The sequence below is a fragment of the Acomys russatus genome, chromosome 4, assembly GCF_903995435.1.
Source record: "Acomys russatus chromosome 4, mAcoRus1.1, whole genome shotgun sequence".
Classification (NCBI taxonomy): Eukaryota; Metazoa; Chordata; class Mammalia; order Rodentia; family Muridae; genus Acomys; species Acomys russatus.
The window spans coordinates 55,596,703-55,612,692 of record NC_067140.1 but is presented as its reverse complement, the minus strand read 5'-3'; the positions used below and the strand labels follow the sequence as shown (position 1 = coordinate 55,612,692).

General features: G+C 39.7%; 1 protein-coding gene across 1 annotated transcript in view; it reads left to right on the top strand.

The window, feature by feature from the left end:
• Window positions 1–15,990, top strand: part of Ino80 (INO80 complex ATPase subunit) — a 97,158-nt gene that overhangs the window by 43,140 nt on the left and 38,028 nt on the right. Inside the window, 7 exon segments of the mRNA XM_051144413.1 lie at window positions 424–509; window positions 1,945–2,112; window positions 2,296–2,429; window positions 3,747–3,814; window positions 4,118–4,211; window positions 5,400–5,571; window positions 13,382–13,522. Of these exon segments, the coding sequence (XP_051000370.1) occupies window positions 424–509; window positions 1,945–2,112; window positions 2,296–2,429; window positions 3,747–3,814; window positions 4,118–4,211; window positions 5,400–5,571; window positions 13,382–13,522 (863 nt within the window).

The window sequence follows — 15,990 nt, the reverse complement described above, 5'->3', positions numbered from 1 at the left end:
TGTGCCACCACCACCTGGCAGGACCCTGTCTTTAAAAAAAAAGAAGACGAAAAGAAAAAGAAAATGCCCCTACAGTCCAGTCTAATGGGAAAAGAATTCTTCAGTTGATATGCTCTCTTCCCAGGTGTCACTACTTTCTGTCAAATTGATAAAAACTACCTAGCATACACTGTGAGTCGATGCTAGCTTTCATTAGATCTTTGTGGAAACATTATTATTGATACAGTTTCCCAAATAGGCTTTGAAATGTAATATAAAGAGATCCTATATAAGATGCTTGTTTTTCTACTTTGGAACAATTTCCATTTTTTTCAGAGAATCATTTAGCCTGCTGACATTTAGAGGGTGTAGGAGAGAGGAACATGTTTATTTTGATTTTCTTAAATCAGTATATAGTGCATTATTTGTCCACTTCTGTTTCAGATCAACTCTCTCGCTTACACATGATCTTGAAACCATTTATGCTGAGAAGAATAAAAAAAGATGTAGAAAATGAATTGTCTGACAAGGTAAGAATTAAACTCTTAATGAGTTTGAACCTCAGTATGTAGCAACTTAGGCTTATTGGCAAGATATTTCATTGATACATATTTATTTGACAGATGAGTAGTTTGAGAAGATCTTTGAACTTGAATGGTCATAGGGGACCTAAGCAAGGCACAAAACATTCTTTTCCTTTTGTTAACAATCCCCCTCTGGTTGGTTTTGTTTTGTTTTTATGCAGGGTCTTACACTGGAAGCTAGGCTGCCTTGGATGGAACTCATGTAGTATAGGGAAACCTCAAACACTGAGTAGTCTATCCACCTGTCCAGATTAGAGTTGAGCCATCATGCCTGGCCTTACTTTTATTAGGGAGAAACATTACAAAAATATAACAGTGTGACAACTAACAACTCCATTTGTGCCCATGGTACGGCATCAGCTGATGAACTCATGGCCATCTCCAACTTTCCATGTATTCTGGTTTATTTCCCCTTGAGACAAGGTCTCACTGTAGACTAGGCTGAGGCTGGCCTCAGAGGATGCCGCCGATTCTCTTGGTTTTGCAAAACTCTCAGGCACTGGGATTAAATCATAATCCACCATGCCATGAAGATTTGGTCTTTTTTTTTTTTTTTTTTAATCAGATATTATCTTTGGCCAGTTGAACAAATAGTAATACTGTTAACCAATTTATTAAATTGTAGAAAAGACCCTCTTTTTCCTTTCTATACTACCTAGTGCTTTGTTGTAGACTGAGTAGTCCTATCACAGTTAGTATTGGAAAATATGGATGTAGCGATATTTGAAAATGTATTTTTGTAAATTCCTATGAAGGATGGTTATTGGTGCTTTTAGAACGGCCAAAGACAGGTCGAATGTGGTTATAAATGCCTTTATTTAGTCCCAACACTCAGGAAGCAGAGACTGGAAGATTTCTGTGAGTCTGAGGCCAGCCTGACATGACTTCCAAGACAGCCAGGGGTACACAGAGAAACCCTATCTCAGAGGAAACAAAACGAAAAAAGTAGCCAGGTGTGGTAGCATACTCCTCTAATCCCAGCACTTGGGAGGTGGAGGCACAGGCAGAGGCAGATGAATCTCTATGAGTTCAAGGGCAGCCTGGTCTAGTCCATGACAGTCAAGGCTACACAGAGAAACTCTGTCTCAAAGAACTAAAAAAAAAAAAAAAAGAAAAAGAAAGAAAGAAAGAAAAGAAAAGTGGGAAAAATTATTCAGGGAGGGCATCTAATGTTTATGACAAGAGAAGTGGGTCAAGGAAACATGGTTTTCTAGATAATTGCCCACATTACAGGCTTATAGAAATAATTAATTCAAGTAAGTATTGTTTCTTCAGTCACCATAGTCTGGTTTGTATAATTTTAAGTTTATACTGATTTATATAAATCTGTGAAAGTTTTTGTCCTTAGTTTTAAAAAATTTAAAAAATTTTTTATCTTTAGATTGAGATTCTAATGTACTGCCAGTTGACCAGCCGACAAAAGCTCTTATATCAGGCACTAAAGAATAAAATTTCCATTGAGGACTTGCTACAATCTTCAATGGGCTCTACCCAACAAGCACAGAACACCACCAGCAGCCTCATGAATCTAGTAATGCAGTTCAGGAAGGTAAGGCTTAGGTCATTTGCTTTGATGTTGTTTTTATTAACCTACTCCATGGAGAGGGTTCTAGGCTTGATGCCAACTAGACCACTAGAGATGCAGACAGGAAGGTAAATATTCATCAAGTTTAACATTCAACAATAATGTCTGCAAATGACAATGTTGTCCTACTATTTCCCTTCATCTTAGGTGTGTAACCACCCAGAGTTATTTGAACGGCAAGAAACTTGGTCTCCATTTCATATTTCCTTAAAGCCATATGAAATTTCAAAGTTTATTTATCGTCATGGACAGATCAGGGTCTTCAACCATTCACGAGATAGGTGAGCAAATATTAATATCTGTTGATGCTGAATGTTTTTATATTAGGCTCAGTGGGTACATTATTTAGTAGTTCCTGGGATTGAACCCAAGGTCTCATGTTTATTAAGTGAATGATTAGCACCACAGAGTTGCATCCCTAGTACAGTAAATTTAATGATGAGTATGAGTTTCCGATAAAGAGATATTTGAACAATGGCGAACAATTATTGAGAGGTCTCTTGTGGGGTGAGTTGAAGCACTATTACCGCTTCCTTTAGATGGGCTTTAAACGCTGTAGCCATTTCTATTACCTATCTGAACCAGGAATGTGTGCCTTTGTACAGAAGTTACTTTAAAGTGACATAGACTTTCTGTAGAGCCGAATCAATTTCTTTTTAATTAAATTTTATCTCTTAATAGAGTCTACAGTAATAAATTAGGTAAAGTTAAAAGTAGTCATTAAGCTAATATGTTAGAGACCATTTCATTCAGAAAATTGGTGTTTGACTTATGTCTCTAGGTTAGGATAGTTCTGGATTCCAGACTTTCTATTGTACTCTTAAATGAGTATCTGAATGCCAGCTTTTGAGAGCTGTGGATTTCGAAAGTTCAAAGCTTTGTAATAAAAATAGCAACATGGGACTGGAGAGATGGCTCAGTGGTTAAGAGCATTGCCTGCTCTTCCAAAGGTCCTGAGTTCAACTCCCAGCAACCACTTAGTGGCTCACAACCATCTATAATGTAATCTGGTGCCCTCTTCTGGCCTGTGGACAGAACACTGTATACATAATAATAAATAAAAGCTTAAAAAATAAAATAGCAACATGACCTATGAAGCTACAATTAAAGTTCCTTAAACAGATTTGAACAAGAGAAACAGACCAGAGTTGTGCTTTTTGTTTAGGATAGACTAGAGATTCTGTAGAGGAAGCAGATTGACACTACTGCAACAATTCTGTATTTTCTGACATTTGTGTCAAGATTTGCATGGTAATATGACAAATTTTCTATGTGTAGAAATAGTCTTAAAAGATTTTTCTTGGGCTGGAGAGATGGCTCAGGTTAAGAGCCCTGACTGCTCGAACAGAGGTCCTGAGTTCAATTCCCAGCACCCACAGGGTGGCTCACAACCATCTAGGATGGGATCTGGTGCATTCTTCTGGTGGGCAGAAGTACACGCAGTCAGAGCACTGAATACATAATAATAAATGAATAAATCTTTTTTTTTTTTTAAGATAGTAGAGATAAAAATTTTTTTCTTAATTTAGAGCCTCCAGTTTAGTTAGCGCTCCAGTGTTTCTATTTCCCTTCAGTTACTTTAGTTTCTTGCTCTACAGGTGGTTGAAGGTTCTTCTTTCTCCATTTGCACCAGATTATATCCAGCAGTCTCTCTTCCACAGAAAAGGTAGGTATTCCCATCTTTGGAAGGAAGGTATGCTGGCAGTTTACCAGGATGTTCTGTGTTTTGCCTATGACTGAATTTGAACTAGTAGTGGTTTTGGCTTTTATTTTCTAATGTATTGATAAGATTAGTAGCTATAGAGATGGCTTAGACAGTGGAACATTAGTATTTGCCGCACTAATGTGAGACCTAGAGTTCAGGTCCCCACAACCCAGATAAATGCTGGGTGCGTATAGTAGCCCTGCTGTAATCCTAGCGTGTGGGAAACAAGATCCTGTGGCTCAGCATTGTTCTTTGATTTTCCAGGTATTAATGAAGGAAGCTGTTTTTCTTTCCTTCGGTTTATCGATGTATCGCCAGCAGAAATGGCAAACATCATGCTTCAGGGACTTTTGGCCAGGTAAGAAGCTTGCTTACTGTTTGATAGAAGAGCAGTTAGGACTAGACTGGGGCAAAATGGAATGCTGTTAAATTAAATATTTACTATTACACCATTTGAGCCTTCCCCACCCCCCACCCCCCATTAGTAATTTTTTATGCATTAGGAATGATGGTGGAACATGCCTATAATCCTAGCACTTGGAAGGCTGAGGCAGAGAGATTTGGCATTGGAAGCAATCAGCATGAAATCTTGTCTCACCCCCTAATAAAAAAAATTATTATAATTTTTCTGTCTGTGTATGTGTATAGATATGCTTGCTATTGCCTCAAACATTTTGGGAAATTTAACTCTATTTTTATTCTTTGCAAAATGATTTTCACTGTTTTTATTGTTTTAAATTTTATTTATTTATTTATAATTTTAAAAAATGTTCATTGGTAATTTACCTGTATGTAAGTCTGTGTGAGGATGTGAGAAGTCCTGAAACTACAGTTGTACAGGTGTGAACTTTCATGAAGGTGCTAGAAATTGAACCCTGGTCCTCTGGATTGGCAGCCAGAGCTTTTTAACTGCTGAGCCATTTCTCCAGCCCCTATTATTGTAGGTGGGGAGTTGTTTGTTTTTGTTTTTTTGAGACGGAGTTTCTCTGTGTAGCCTTGGCTGTCTTAGACTCACTTTGGCTGGCCTTGAACTCACAGGATCCACCTCCCCCTGCCTCTGCCTCTAAGTGCTGGGATTACAGGTGTGCATTATCACCACCAGCTGATAAGATGGTTTTGGTTTGGGTTTTTCAAGACAGGGTTTTTCTGTAGCCTTGGCTGTCCTGGACTCACTTTGTAGACCAGGCTGGTCTCGAACTCAGAGATCTACCTGCCTCTGCCTCCCGAGTGCTTGGATTAAAGGCGTGCGCCACCACTGCCCTGTTAAGATGGTTTTTATGCTAAGAGTTTTTGAAGTAGAGGTAAATATTTCTGAATATTTTTCTTAATTGTTTTTTGTTGTCACTTAAAGAGTATTTTACTTTAAAAACAAATCATGTCAAGGCATATATAGAACAAAAATGTCAAATGGCCTTATCTGAGCGTAAGAAAGAATAGTTTGCTAAGATTTACAGAGGATGTATGATAAGATAGGTCCTTGTCGTGAACTACCTACATTCCTGAGAGCACTGAGTATGCTCATACAACACACTGTGGTCTGTTCCAGGTGGTTAGCTCTTTTCCTGTCTCTGAAAGCCTCCTACAGGCTCCATCAGCTGCGCTCTTGGGGAGAGCCAGATGGGGAGAGCCACCAGAGATATCTGAGAAATAAGGATTTTCTTCTTGGAGTTGATTTTCCACTTTCCTTCCCCAACCTTTGCAGCTGCCCTTTGTTAAAGGTAAGTCGTTATCTGTGCACAGACTGTCCACTAAGTGCCCTTGCTTCTCTCTTCTTTGCATTAGTGAAAATCATGTTAAACAATATCCTCAGGAGCCCATGTTCTGGGAGCTTTACTGTGTATTGAGTTAGAACACACTATGTGTGTATTTTCCTGTATAAATGCTCTCGATATAACTGTTGTGATGAAGAACTGCTTGGCTTGGCTTTTCAAAACTTTTTATTTCTATCTTATGTGTATGAGAGTTTTGCCTTCATGAATGTGGAGCGTGGGAAACTGAGGCAAGAGGATTACAAGCTCAGATTAAAAAAATAAAAACAGGCCTGCAACTGTTTTAGTGGCATTCCATTTGCCCATTTTTGTTTTAATTTAGGAATTATTTTCTTGAGGCTCAGGCATAAAATTCATAGACGTATATATAGCATGTTACATCTGAGGGTTTTAAAATTACGTTATGACTTCTGACAAGAATGTGCCAGCTGTTCATGATGGCACATTCAGTAATCCCAGTGCTTTGCAGGTGAAGCCAGGAGTTCAAGTTCATCCTCTGCTACATAATGAGGCCTATGCTATGGTGTCTCCACAAAGAAAATAAGTTCTATCGGTGTCTGATTAATTATGAACATGAATAGCAAAACTTGCACGTACAGACTTATAGAAGAAAATATTCACTATACCTTTATATATAGTTGGCCTTTATTTCCTTCTTGTCCTCTTCCTCCATCTTTTCCTTTTTATTCCTCTTCCTCCTGGTAGATGTATGTGTGAGGCAGATCCAGATTTAGTGGGAGACGTTGTTTGTTTGGTTTTTTTTATAAAGACTTATTTATGTGTGAGTGCTCGGTCTGCACGTACACCTGCAGGCCAGAAGAGGGCACCAGGTCACATTATAGATAGTTGTGAACCACCATGTGGTTGCTGGGAATTGAACTCAGGACCTCTAGAAGAGCAGTCAGTGCTCTTAACCTCTGAGCCATCTCTCCAGCCCCAGGGAGACATTGTTTGTAATGTGGGGCTTACAAGTGTGCTCAGTGGAAACGGTGCTTGCTAAGCCTGAGAACCTGAGTTCCCAAGAATTTGAGTGTAATCCCCTGGACCCATATGACAGAAGGAAAGAACTAAGTCCAACAAGCCGTCTTAACACTCACACACAAAATTAAATGATATTTAACTGCAAAAAACCAAGACAGAGAAATAGTTGGGTGTCAGCCTGTGGTCTACACACATACACACACACACACACACACGACAGACAGACTGATTTAATGTAGGATAAAAACATTTTTTGAGATAGAAGAAGAAACATCATACTGTCCATATTTATTCATGGCTATAGGGAAAAAAGTGAAGAGAAAGGTTTGTTCAACTATCAGTGTAAGCTCTATTAGTATATGTCCTAAGAGTTCTTCCCAAGAAGGACTTTTTTGTAGGTGGTAATGTGTACCAAAGAGTGCAAATAGGAATTTAAAAACAAAAACAAACAACTTTACTTAATGATCAAAAATAGAACTGTAGAAAATACTGTTTTGAAGCAGAACCTTCTTAAAACTATATCCAAATAAAGATGTTGCCAGAAACGATGATCGTCAAAAACCAAGTATCATTATTGATTGTTATTCAACACTGTCTTTGGGAATAGATGTCATGGTAATCATGTATTTAACTATAGTATACATTAAATGTTTGTGATGGGTTATTTTGTTTGTTTTTTTGTTTTGTGTGTGTATGTAGCCTTGGCTGTCCTTGAACTTGGAGATCCACCTCCCCTGCTTCCAAAATGCTGGGATTGAAAGCATGCCCCACTAACTCCAGCGAAAGTTTTCTTTTTAAATGCCTTTTACATTGTGTGTGTGTGTGTGTGTGTGTGTTCGTACATACACATATATGTAGGCAGCATGTGCTGTTGTGCATGTGTGGATGTCAAAGTACAGCTTGTAGGAATCCTTTCTCTCCTTCCACCATGTTGCTTCTGGAGATAGTACTCAGGTCATTAGATTTCCCAGCAAGTGCCTTTACCTGTTGAGTGGTCTCTGTAGCCCTTACCTACTCATTGCTTGTAAGCTGAATGGCATTAAAGAACAGAAACACAGAACAACAGAATAGCAAATAGTGTGTCCCGTTAAAACCAGTAACCACCATCCCATTGGTGACATTGTTTACTTTTGTCTTTAAATAAAATTATGGCCAACATAGACTAAAGAAATAATGTTGCAGCTGTTCCTCTGCTGGCCCCACCTTGCTTCAGAGCTGCCTTTGCATTGAGTATAGTTTGAGTAAAGTATTTTAGAAATTGTTAGGACCTATGTAAAGCAAAGGTCACATACTGAATATTTTTATTTATTTTGTTTTGTGTGTGTGTGTGTGTGGTTTTTTGTTGTTGTTGTTGTTGGTTTTTTTTTTTTTTTTTTTTTTTTGGTGGTTTTTTGGCTTTTAATTTGATCAGCTGCCAAATTCTCTAGCCTACTGAATATTGTTTACCCTTATAAGTTTACTTTGTTTTGATTATCTTGTTCCTGAGTAAGAAACATCCAGGGACAGATGTGCCAAAGAGTATCTTTTTTTTTTTTTTTTTTTTTTTTTTTTTTCTTTTTTTTTCTCGGGACAGGGTTTCTCTGTGTAGCCTTGGCTGTCCTGGTTTCACTTTGTATACCCAGTTACCCTCGAACTCACAGTGATCCACCTGCCTCTGCCTCCCGAGTCCTAGAGTCCTAGGATTAAAGGCATGTGCCACTATGCCCGATGGCTTTTTGGTTTTTTGAGACAGGGTTTCTCTGTGGAGCTGTGGCTGTCTTGGACTCGCTTTGTAGACAAAAGTAGCCTCAAACTCACAGATATCCACCTGCTTCTGCCTCCTGAATGCTAAGATTAAAGACATGCACCACAACACTGCTTATAGTGAATATTTTTAACAAGTGAGTTTTTTAAAATCTAGAATTAGAAAGATACAAATTATGTTGACTTAGTGACTGCCAATAAAATACCTAATATATACATATATCATACATGCATATATGTGTGTGTGTGAGAGAGAGAGACAGACAGACAGACAGGCAGGCAGGCAGACAGAGACAAGTAAAAATGTTCTTATTTGGGAATGCCCACTCAGAAATAGAATTACTGTTAGATAGACTTTATCCAGAATGTGACCTAAATTTGTTTTTATTTATTTTGTTTTTGTTTTTTTGGGTGGGTTTGTTTGTTTGTTTTCCTTTTTAAGGGTTTCTTTCTGTGGCCCTGGCTTTTCCTGGAGCTCACTCTGCAGACCAGGCTGGCCTCAAACTCAGAGACCCACCTGCCTCTACCTCCCAAGGGCTGGAATTAAAGTTATGTGCCACCACGCCCAGCCCAATATTTTATTGATTCCCTACAATGTGTTTTGACATTATTTCATTTATAATTAAAAAAATTTTTTTTGTTTATTATTTATACATAGTCTATGTGCCTGCCAGCCAGAAGAGGGCACCAGATCTCATTACAGATGGTTGTGAGCTGCCATGTGGTTGCTAGGAATTGAACTCAGGACCTTTGGAAGAACAGATGGTATCTGAGCTATCTCTCCTGCCCTCATAAGTTTTAAATTATATTTTATAAGTGTATTTTTTCCTGTATGCACATCTGAATACCACATTCATGCAGTACTGATGGAACCCAGAAAAGGGCATCACCCTGGGATTGGAGTTACAGACAGTTATGAGCCTCCAAATTGAACCCACATCCTCTGGAAGAGCAGAATAACTAGAGCTCTTATCCACTGAGCTATCTCTCCAGCTCCTTATATCCCTTTTTAAGATAATAACTACATTGTTGGAAGGAAGACCTAGAAAATGTTTATTCCCTTGTGTTTTTATAGTCTATAATTGTAATAATTTTCTGCTGAATTTCACTATAGGAGAATGCTGAAAATAAGGACGGTTTAGGAATGCAGATAGTGTGTAGTATTGGTAAGAAGCCAGTCAGTACCCAAATGTCATTAGGTTAGCTGTTGAGTTACTTCAACTACCTAACCAAAGATGGGTGTCCCAACTACCAGTCCTGAACTACTCTTGAGATGAGCAGAATTTGATCGCCTCTGTCTGGTCTCCTCTAATCACAGGAGGATACTACTAATATCAGAAGAACACTTCTGAGAAATCAAGAAGAAAACAACAACAAATAATGCAAAAGAACATGGTGCTTCGTTTTTAATACTTGTCTGTGCATTAGTAATAAACTTCAGGGGAAGTGTACCTAGATACTCATCATTCATTAGTACAGGGTGACAGTTGGATAATCTTCATATTAATCATTCAGCTGATGATAAGTAAAAGTATAAAGAGACAGATGAACTCTAGTGCAGTGACCAGCTGGCAAAAGAACATAGTGGTATTAAAAGACAAGTCTTTGGTGGGTGTTACAAAGCCCTTGGCATCTATAGAAAAGTCAAAACAGGCCAGAGTTGCATGGGCCTAGGCTTGTCAAACCTCTGTAAACCTATTATTGTAATAAAGTGACTGGAAACCACTGAAAGGCTCAAGTGGGTGTGGCAATCTCTGCTCTTGGGAGGCTCAATTAAGAGGACCACAGACTGGGGCCACCCTAGAACAGCAGTGAGACGGTCGTGCACACAGGCCAACCACTGCAGGCCTCTGCTTAAAAATAGCCAAGTCGGGCTGGAGAGATGGCTCAGAGGTTAAAGAGTACTGGCTGTTCTTCTAAAGGTCCTGAGTTCAATTCCCAGCAACCACATGGTGGCTCACAACCATCTTCAGTGAGATCTGGTGCCCTCTTCTGGCATGCAGGCACACATGGGGGCAGAATATTGTATAAATAATAAATAAATAAAATCTTAAAAAAAAAAAAAAAGCCAAGTCCTTCCATGACTATATTTAGAACATGCTGAGTGGTTCATAGAAGCAGATAATGATGTGTATGTCCTACTGGACAGCTTGAGACAACGTCTTACAATGATCCCGGCAACTCAGTGTCTTTAGGAGCGTTCGTCTGTGTAAAATAGACCTACATTAGTAAATGAGACTGTATGTGTTACTGAGCAAAGAAGTCCTGCAGTGTTTGTTACTCTTGTGATCTTGGTCTTTTTTTTTTTTTTTTTTTTTTATGACCTTAAATAAATGCACAAATTCGTCCGGTGAGGTAGCTTATGCTTTTAATCCCAGCAGATAGAGGCAGAGGCAGGCAGGTCATTGTTAAGTTCAAAGCCAGCCTGGTTTACAAAGTGAGTCCAGTATAAACCTTACGGGGGGAGGGCACAAATTGTCTTGTGTCTTATCTTCATCCAGATGGTTATCTAGATTACCAGCTTATGCCAAAAAATTTTCTAAAACAAGCAAATGACATAATCAAGAATGAAGAACCAATGATAAATGGGTCTACCCTCATAACCCTGAATGAAGTATATGTGGGGCCTGCAGTCTCAGAGCATCCACATTACTAGGAACCTAAAGCTTAGCTGGCCTGGAAAGCTTGTTAGGAAATAGTTTTGGACCTTGTTTGTGATAGGCAAGTACTCTAACTCTGAGCTAGATCCTCAGTCCCTGATATAATAATATGAATAAAGAGTTCATATTAGCCGGGCATGCTGGTAGTTCAAGCCAGTCTGGTCTACAAAGCAAGTCGAGGGCAGCCAGGCTACACAGAGAAACCTTGTCTCCAAAAGGAAAAAAAAGTTCACATTACTTTGAAATATGGGTTCATGTAGCTCAAGTTGGCCTAGAACTAACTATGTAACCAAGAGTGACCTTGATGACTAGTCTTCATCTTTCGTGCCCAGTTTTTATTTGTGCTACAGTTTGAATTTAAGAGCTTGTGCATGCTAGGTAAGCATTATACCAACTACGCAATATCCCCAACCCAATAATTAGTATTTTTAATTTTTATTATTTTTTTAGAAAGCTTTTTTTTTTTTCAGATTAATTTTCTGTGTGTATGGATATTTTGCCTGCATGTATGCCTGAGCATTAAGTGTGAGACCAGAAGAGAGGGTATTGGATCCCCTGGAATTGGAGCTACAGATGCTGTGAGCCTCAGTGCGTGGGCTGGGAACCTAACCCAGGTTGCCTGGTAGACCAACAAGTGTTCTTAACCTCTGAGCTATTTCTCCAGCCTCGGTTAAGTTTTTTCTTTTTCTTTTCTCTTTCTTTTTCAATTTTTCAAGACAGGGTTTCTCTATGTAGTCTTGGCTGTCCTGGAATTTGCTCTGTAGATCAGTCTAACCTGGAACTCTCAGAGATTTGCCTGTCCTTGTCTCCTGATTGTTGAGGTTAAAAGCTTGCCCCACCCACCACCTGGGCCTGTTGTTAACTTTTTGTTTTGTTTTTCTTATTTTTCATTTTAATTTATTTATGTATGTATGAATGCTCTGTATGTACACCTGCATTCCAGAAGAGGGCATCAAATCTCTTTTGTTTTTGTTCTTGTTTTGTTTTTTGAGACAGGGTTTCTCTCTGTGTTCACCTTGGCTGTCCTGGACTTGCTTTGTAGACCAGGCTGGCCTCGAACTCACAGCGATCCTCCTGCCTCTGCCTCCCAACTTCTGGGATTAAAGGCATACACCACCACGCCCAGCTAAATCCCTTTTTTTAAAAAACAGATAGACATGAACCACCACGTGGTTGCTGGGAATTGAACTCAGGACCTGGAAGAGTTGACAGTGCTTTTAATCACTGAGCCATCTCACCAGCCCCATTGTTTTGTTGTTCAAGACTGTATTTCTGTGTAGCCTTGGCTGTCCTGGAACTTACTCTGTAGACCAGGCTGGCCTTGAACTCAGAGATCCACCTTCCTCTGCCTCCTGAGTGCTGGGATTAAAGTCATGTGCCACCACTACTTGGCTTCCGTTACATTTTTAAAAATCATCTGAAGGAGACTAAAGAGAGGTTGTTTCCTGTTTGTGAGCATTTCTGTTCCTGTCTCTGTATGAGTAAGAAAAACAACATGGTGGTATATGTCTGTATTCTTTAGCGTTTGGGAGACAGTGACAGGAAGATGGCCATAAGTTTTGAGGCCAGCCTGGTCTACCTTGTATGTTATATCTAGGCCAAGTATGGTTGCATAGTGCAACTCTGTCTCAGAGAGTCACTGTTGGCAGGATGGGATGGCACACATCTGTAATCCCAGAACTCAGAAAGTAGAGGTAGGTGGATCTCTGTGAATTGAAGGTTAGCTTGGTCCACATAAAGAATTCTGGGTCATCAAAGGCTACTTAATATGACACTGTCTCAAAAAGAACCACCTTTGCCAGAACAACATAGAAGTTAGCACCTGATTCCATATTGCCTTAAGGGAAAATTTAGAAGAAAATAGTCTTAATCATCATGGTTTGCGTTTGCATTCATAGTTATAACAAATCAGCAATCCACCTAGTACACACAGTATTTTGTCTGAAATACCTCTTCTGGAAGTAGAATTAGAAATGGTACTAATTCTAATTAGTGGCCGGGCGTGGTGGCGCACGCCTTTAATCCCAGTACTCAGGACCAGAGTCAGGTGGATAGCTGTGAGTTTGAGGCCAGCCTGGTCTACAAAGTGAGTCCAAGACAGCCAAAGCTACACAGAGAAACCCTATCTCAAAAAACCAAAAAAGAAAAAAGAAATGATACTTGATTCTGTATACTAATAAAAACCACATTTTGAAATTAACATGGGTCTCAACTATATTGCATGTTTGGTTCTGATTAGTGGTTGTTTAGAATTAATAGCATTGGCCAAGGAAAAAAATCTTTAAGTTGAATGTTTAGTATGTGGCACATTTTCTCTTTTGCTTCATTAATAATAATTGTCCTTACACTAACTTGCTTCTCTCTTTTTTTAAAAGTCTCTTGTTTTCAGCAGCCACTGTAAAGCAGTGAGTGGCTACTCAGACCAGGTCGTCCATCAACGGAGATCAGCTACCTCCTCACTTCGTTGCTGCCTCCTCACTGAGCTGCCATCTTTTTTGTGTGTGGCCAGTCCACGAGTAAGTGCCACAAGAGGGAAGAAATGAGATGGATAAGACTGTAAAAAATGAACTATTATTCAAGGGATATTTTCTAAGCTGTTTGGATTTTGAAAAACATATCAATCTTAGTTTTAAAAAGCAAGGTGCAGCCGGGCAGTCGTGGTGCACACCTTTAATCCCAGCACTCGGGAGGCAGAGGCAGGTGGATCACTGTGAGTTTGAGGCCAACCTGGTCTACAAAGCCAGTCCAGGACAGCCAAGGTTACACAGAGAAACCCTGTCTTGGGGAGGGGGGAAGCAAGGTGCTAGGCATGGTTGTCATTCACTTGAGATGCCGGTCATTGCAGGCTTGTGAGTTCAAGGCAAGACTGATTACATAGTAAAACCTTATGTCAAAAGAATATATAAAAACAGGAAAATACCCATCCATGATCCTGTCCTTCATATGCCAGTACTTCCTTACCTTGAAATGTGTGGATTTGAGAATTACTACATGGTACGTGGTTGCTACTTCTGATTAAGTCAGAGGCTGTAAACTTTAATGGACAAGGTAGATCAGTTCCCAGCACCAGGGTCAAGGGAAAGGAAGCCATTGTCATCTGCTTTGAGGCTTTTTAAAAGGTTGTCATAGGATTGTGGCTCAATTAGTTGATGATTCCATCTGGCTCAGTAGAGTCTGGGATAATTACACCATAAGTTTGAGGACATGAGGATTCTCACCCTGTCTGAATATATTATACACACATAACTAGGCTTTATCTTTCATTATCAGTCCTGGAGCCAAACAGGGACATTTCCTAAGATGCCTTTCATTCTACTGATTTTAAACATTTGTTAAGGAGAGAGAAATTGCTTTCCTTGGAGTCTTGGCTAACCTACCACTGCTAGAAGTCATTTCCCTGGTACTTGTTTTGGGCTGTCACTGTGGAGGGGGTTATTTATCAATAGCTGAGGAATAGTTCTACAAGGTTAGTAGAGTAAGGGAGATCCTGGGCATTCATCTTAGCAAAGCCCAGAAATGTTTGGAGCAGTCATTCTCCCATAGCTGGACCAGGCGCGTGCATGTCAGGAAGGACGCCCTAAATGCTTGATGAAGCAGTTCCTCAAACTACAGCAACTTAGGAGATTAATGAAGCAAGGCATGGGCTTAAGGTGTGGGAGTTGCAAGGGACAAAACCTTTTGACACTGTGATATGCTGTCATGTACAAAAGAGTTGGGGTTTTTTTATTTGTGGCTATCCATGAATGCATCTGGCCTGCAATTGTAGGTCGGACATGCCTGGACTAAGCACAGTATGCATTTCCATTTGTGTGGAGGGAAGAATGTTGTGTCATGACTCATTGCCACTCTGTCTACCCCATCCGGGTTTGTAAAACGAGCAAAGCTGTCTAGGATGGAGTTAACCTGGAAGTAGGATTTATTCTAAGTAGAAATGGACTTTTTTGCTCTTTTGAATCTCCAAAGTGTACTACTCACATACTCAGACCTTGATATTCTATAACCCACATATATCTTGAACCAGGGCTCATCACCAAAGCTATCAAAACTGAAAAAAAAAAAAAAAGTCACTAAGAATTGTGTCTCAACCAGATGTGGTGACTCATGCCTTTGATCCCAGAGGCAAGGGGATCACTATGAATTCTAGGCCAGCCTGGTCTACAGATCGAGTCCAGGATAATCAGGGCTCTTGTTACACAGAGAGACCCTGTATTTGAACCCCCCCCCCCCAAAAAAAAAGAGTGCCACGCTGAGTCCTTAGCTGGAGAACATTCTGCCCGCATCACTATCCTTCCATTGTCCTTCATTCTGAGCATCTTTATGTTTCTGACTTTCCATCTTGACATTATGGCCCAAAGTCTTAATTCCAGTCTGGGCTCTCTTTTATACCATAAAATAAGGAGAAGGTAGAGGAGTTGTCATTAAGTGTAAAATAAACCAGTATTAATTTCCAGTATCAAGTATGGCACCTCAAAGCCTATAATCCTAGAACTCAAGAAGCTCGGGCAGGAGGATTATGAGTTTCTGGCCTGGTGGACTACATGAGAGATTAGTCTCACAAAACCAATAGTGTCTAGGCATGTAGCTCAGTGGAAGAGCACTTACCTAACATGAGCACATCCTGACTTGGGCAGGGTGATGCAGTCAAGAGGGAAAATTTAGTGTTTAACTCATTCAAGAGAGCATGCTGTTTGAACATATATATAGAACCTTCCCCTAAGGCCAAAACCCTGCTTTAATCACTGCTATACAAGCATAGCTGCTAGCTATTTGAGGTGATGTGACTCATATCCTATCTGATAGATATCTGCTCTGCCCAGAGTCTGCAGGATTGCCAAATAGATAAGCCATTTCAGAGAGATGCGGTTTTTATAAACCTGCTTTGTATTTTCATCTTTATAAGTATTCATTTAAAAATACAAGTGAGTGAGAAGGAAGATGACAACAAAAATATTCTGGAGGAAACAAAAGTAGCAAGAGCGCCTAG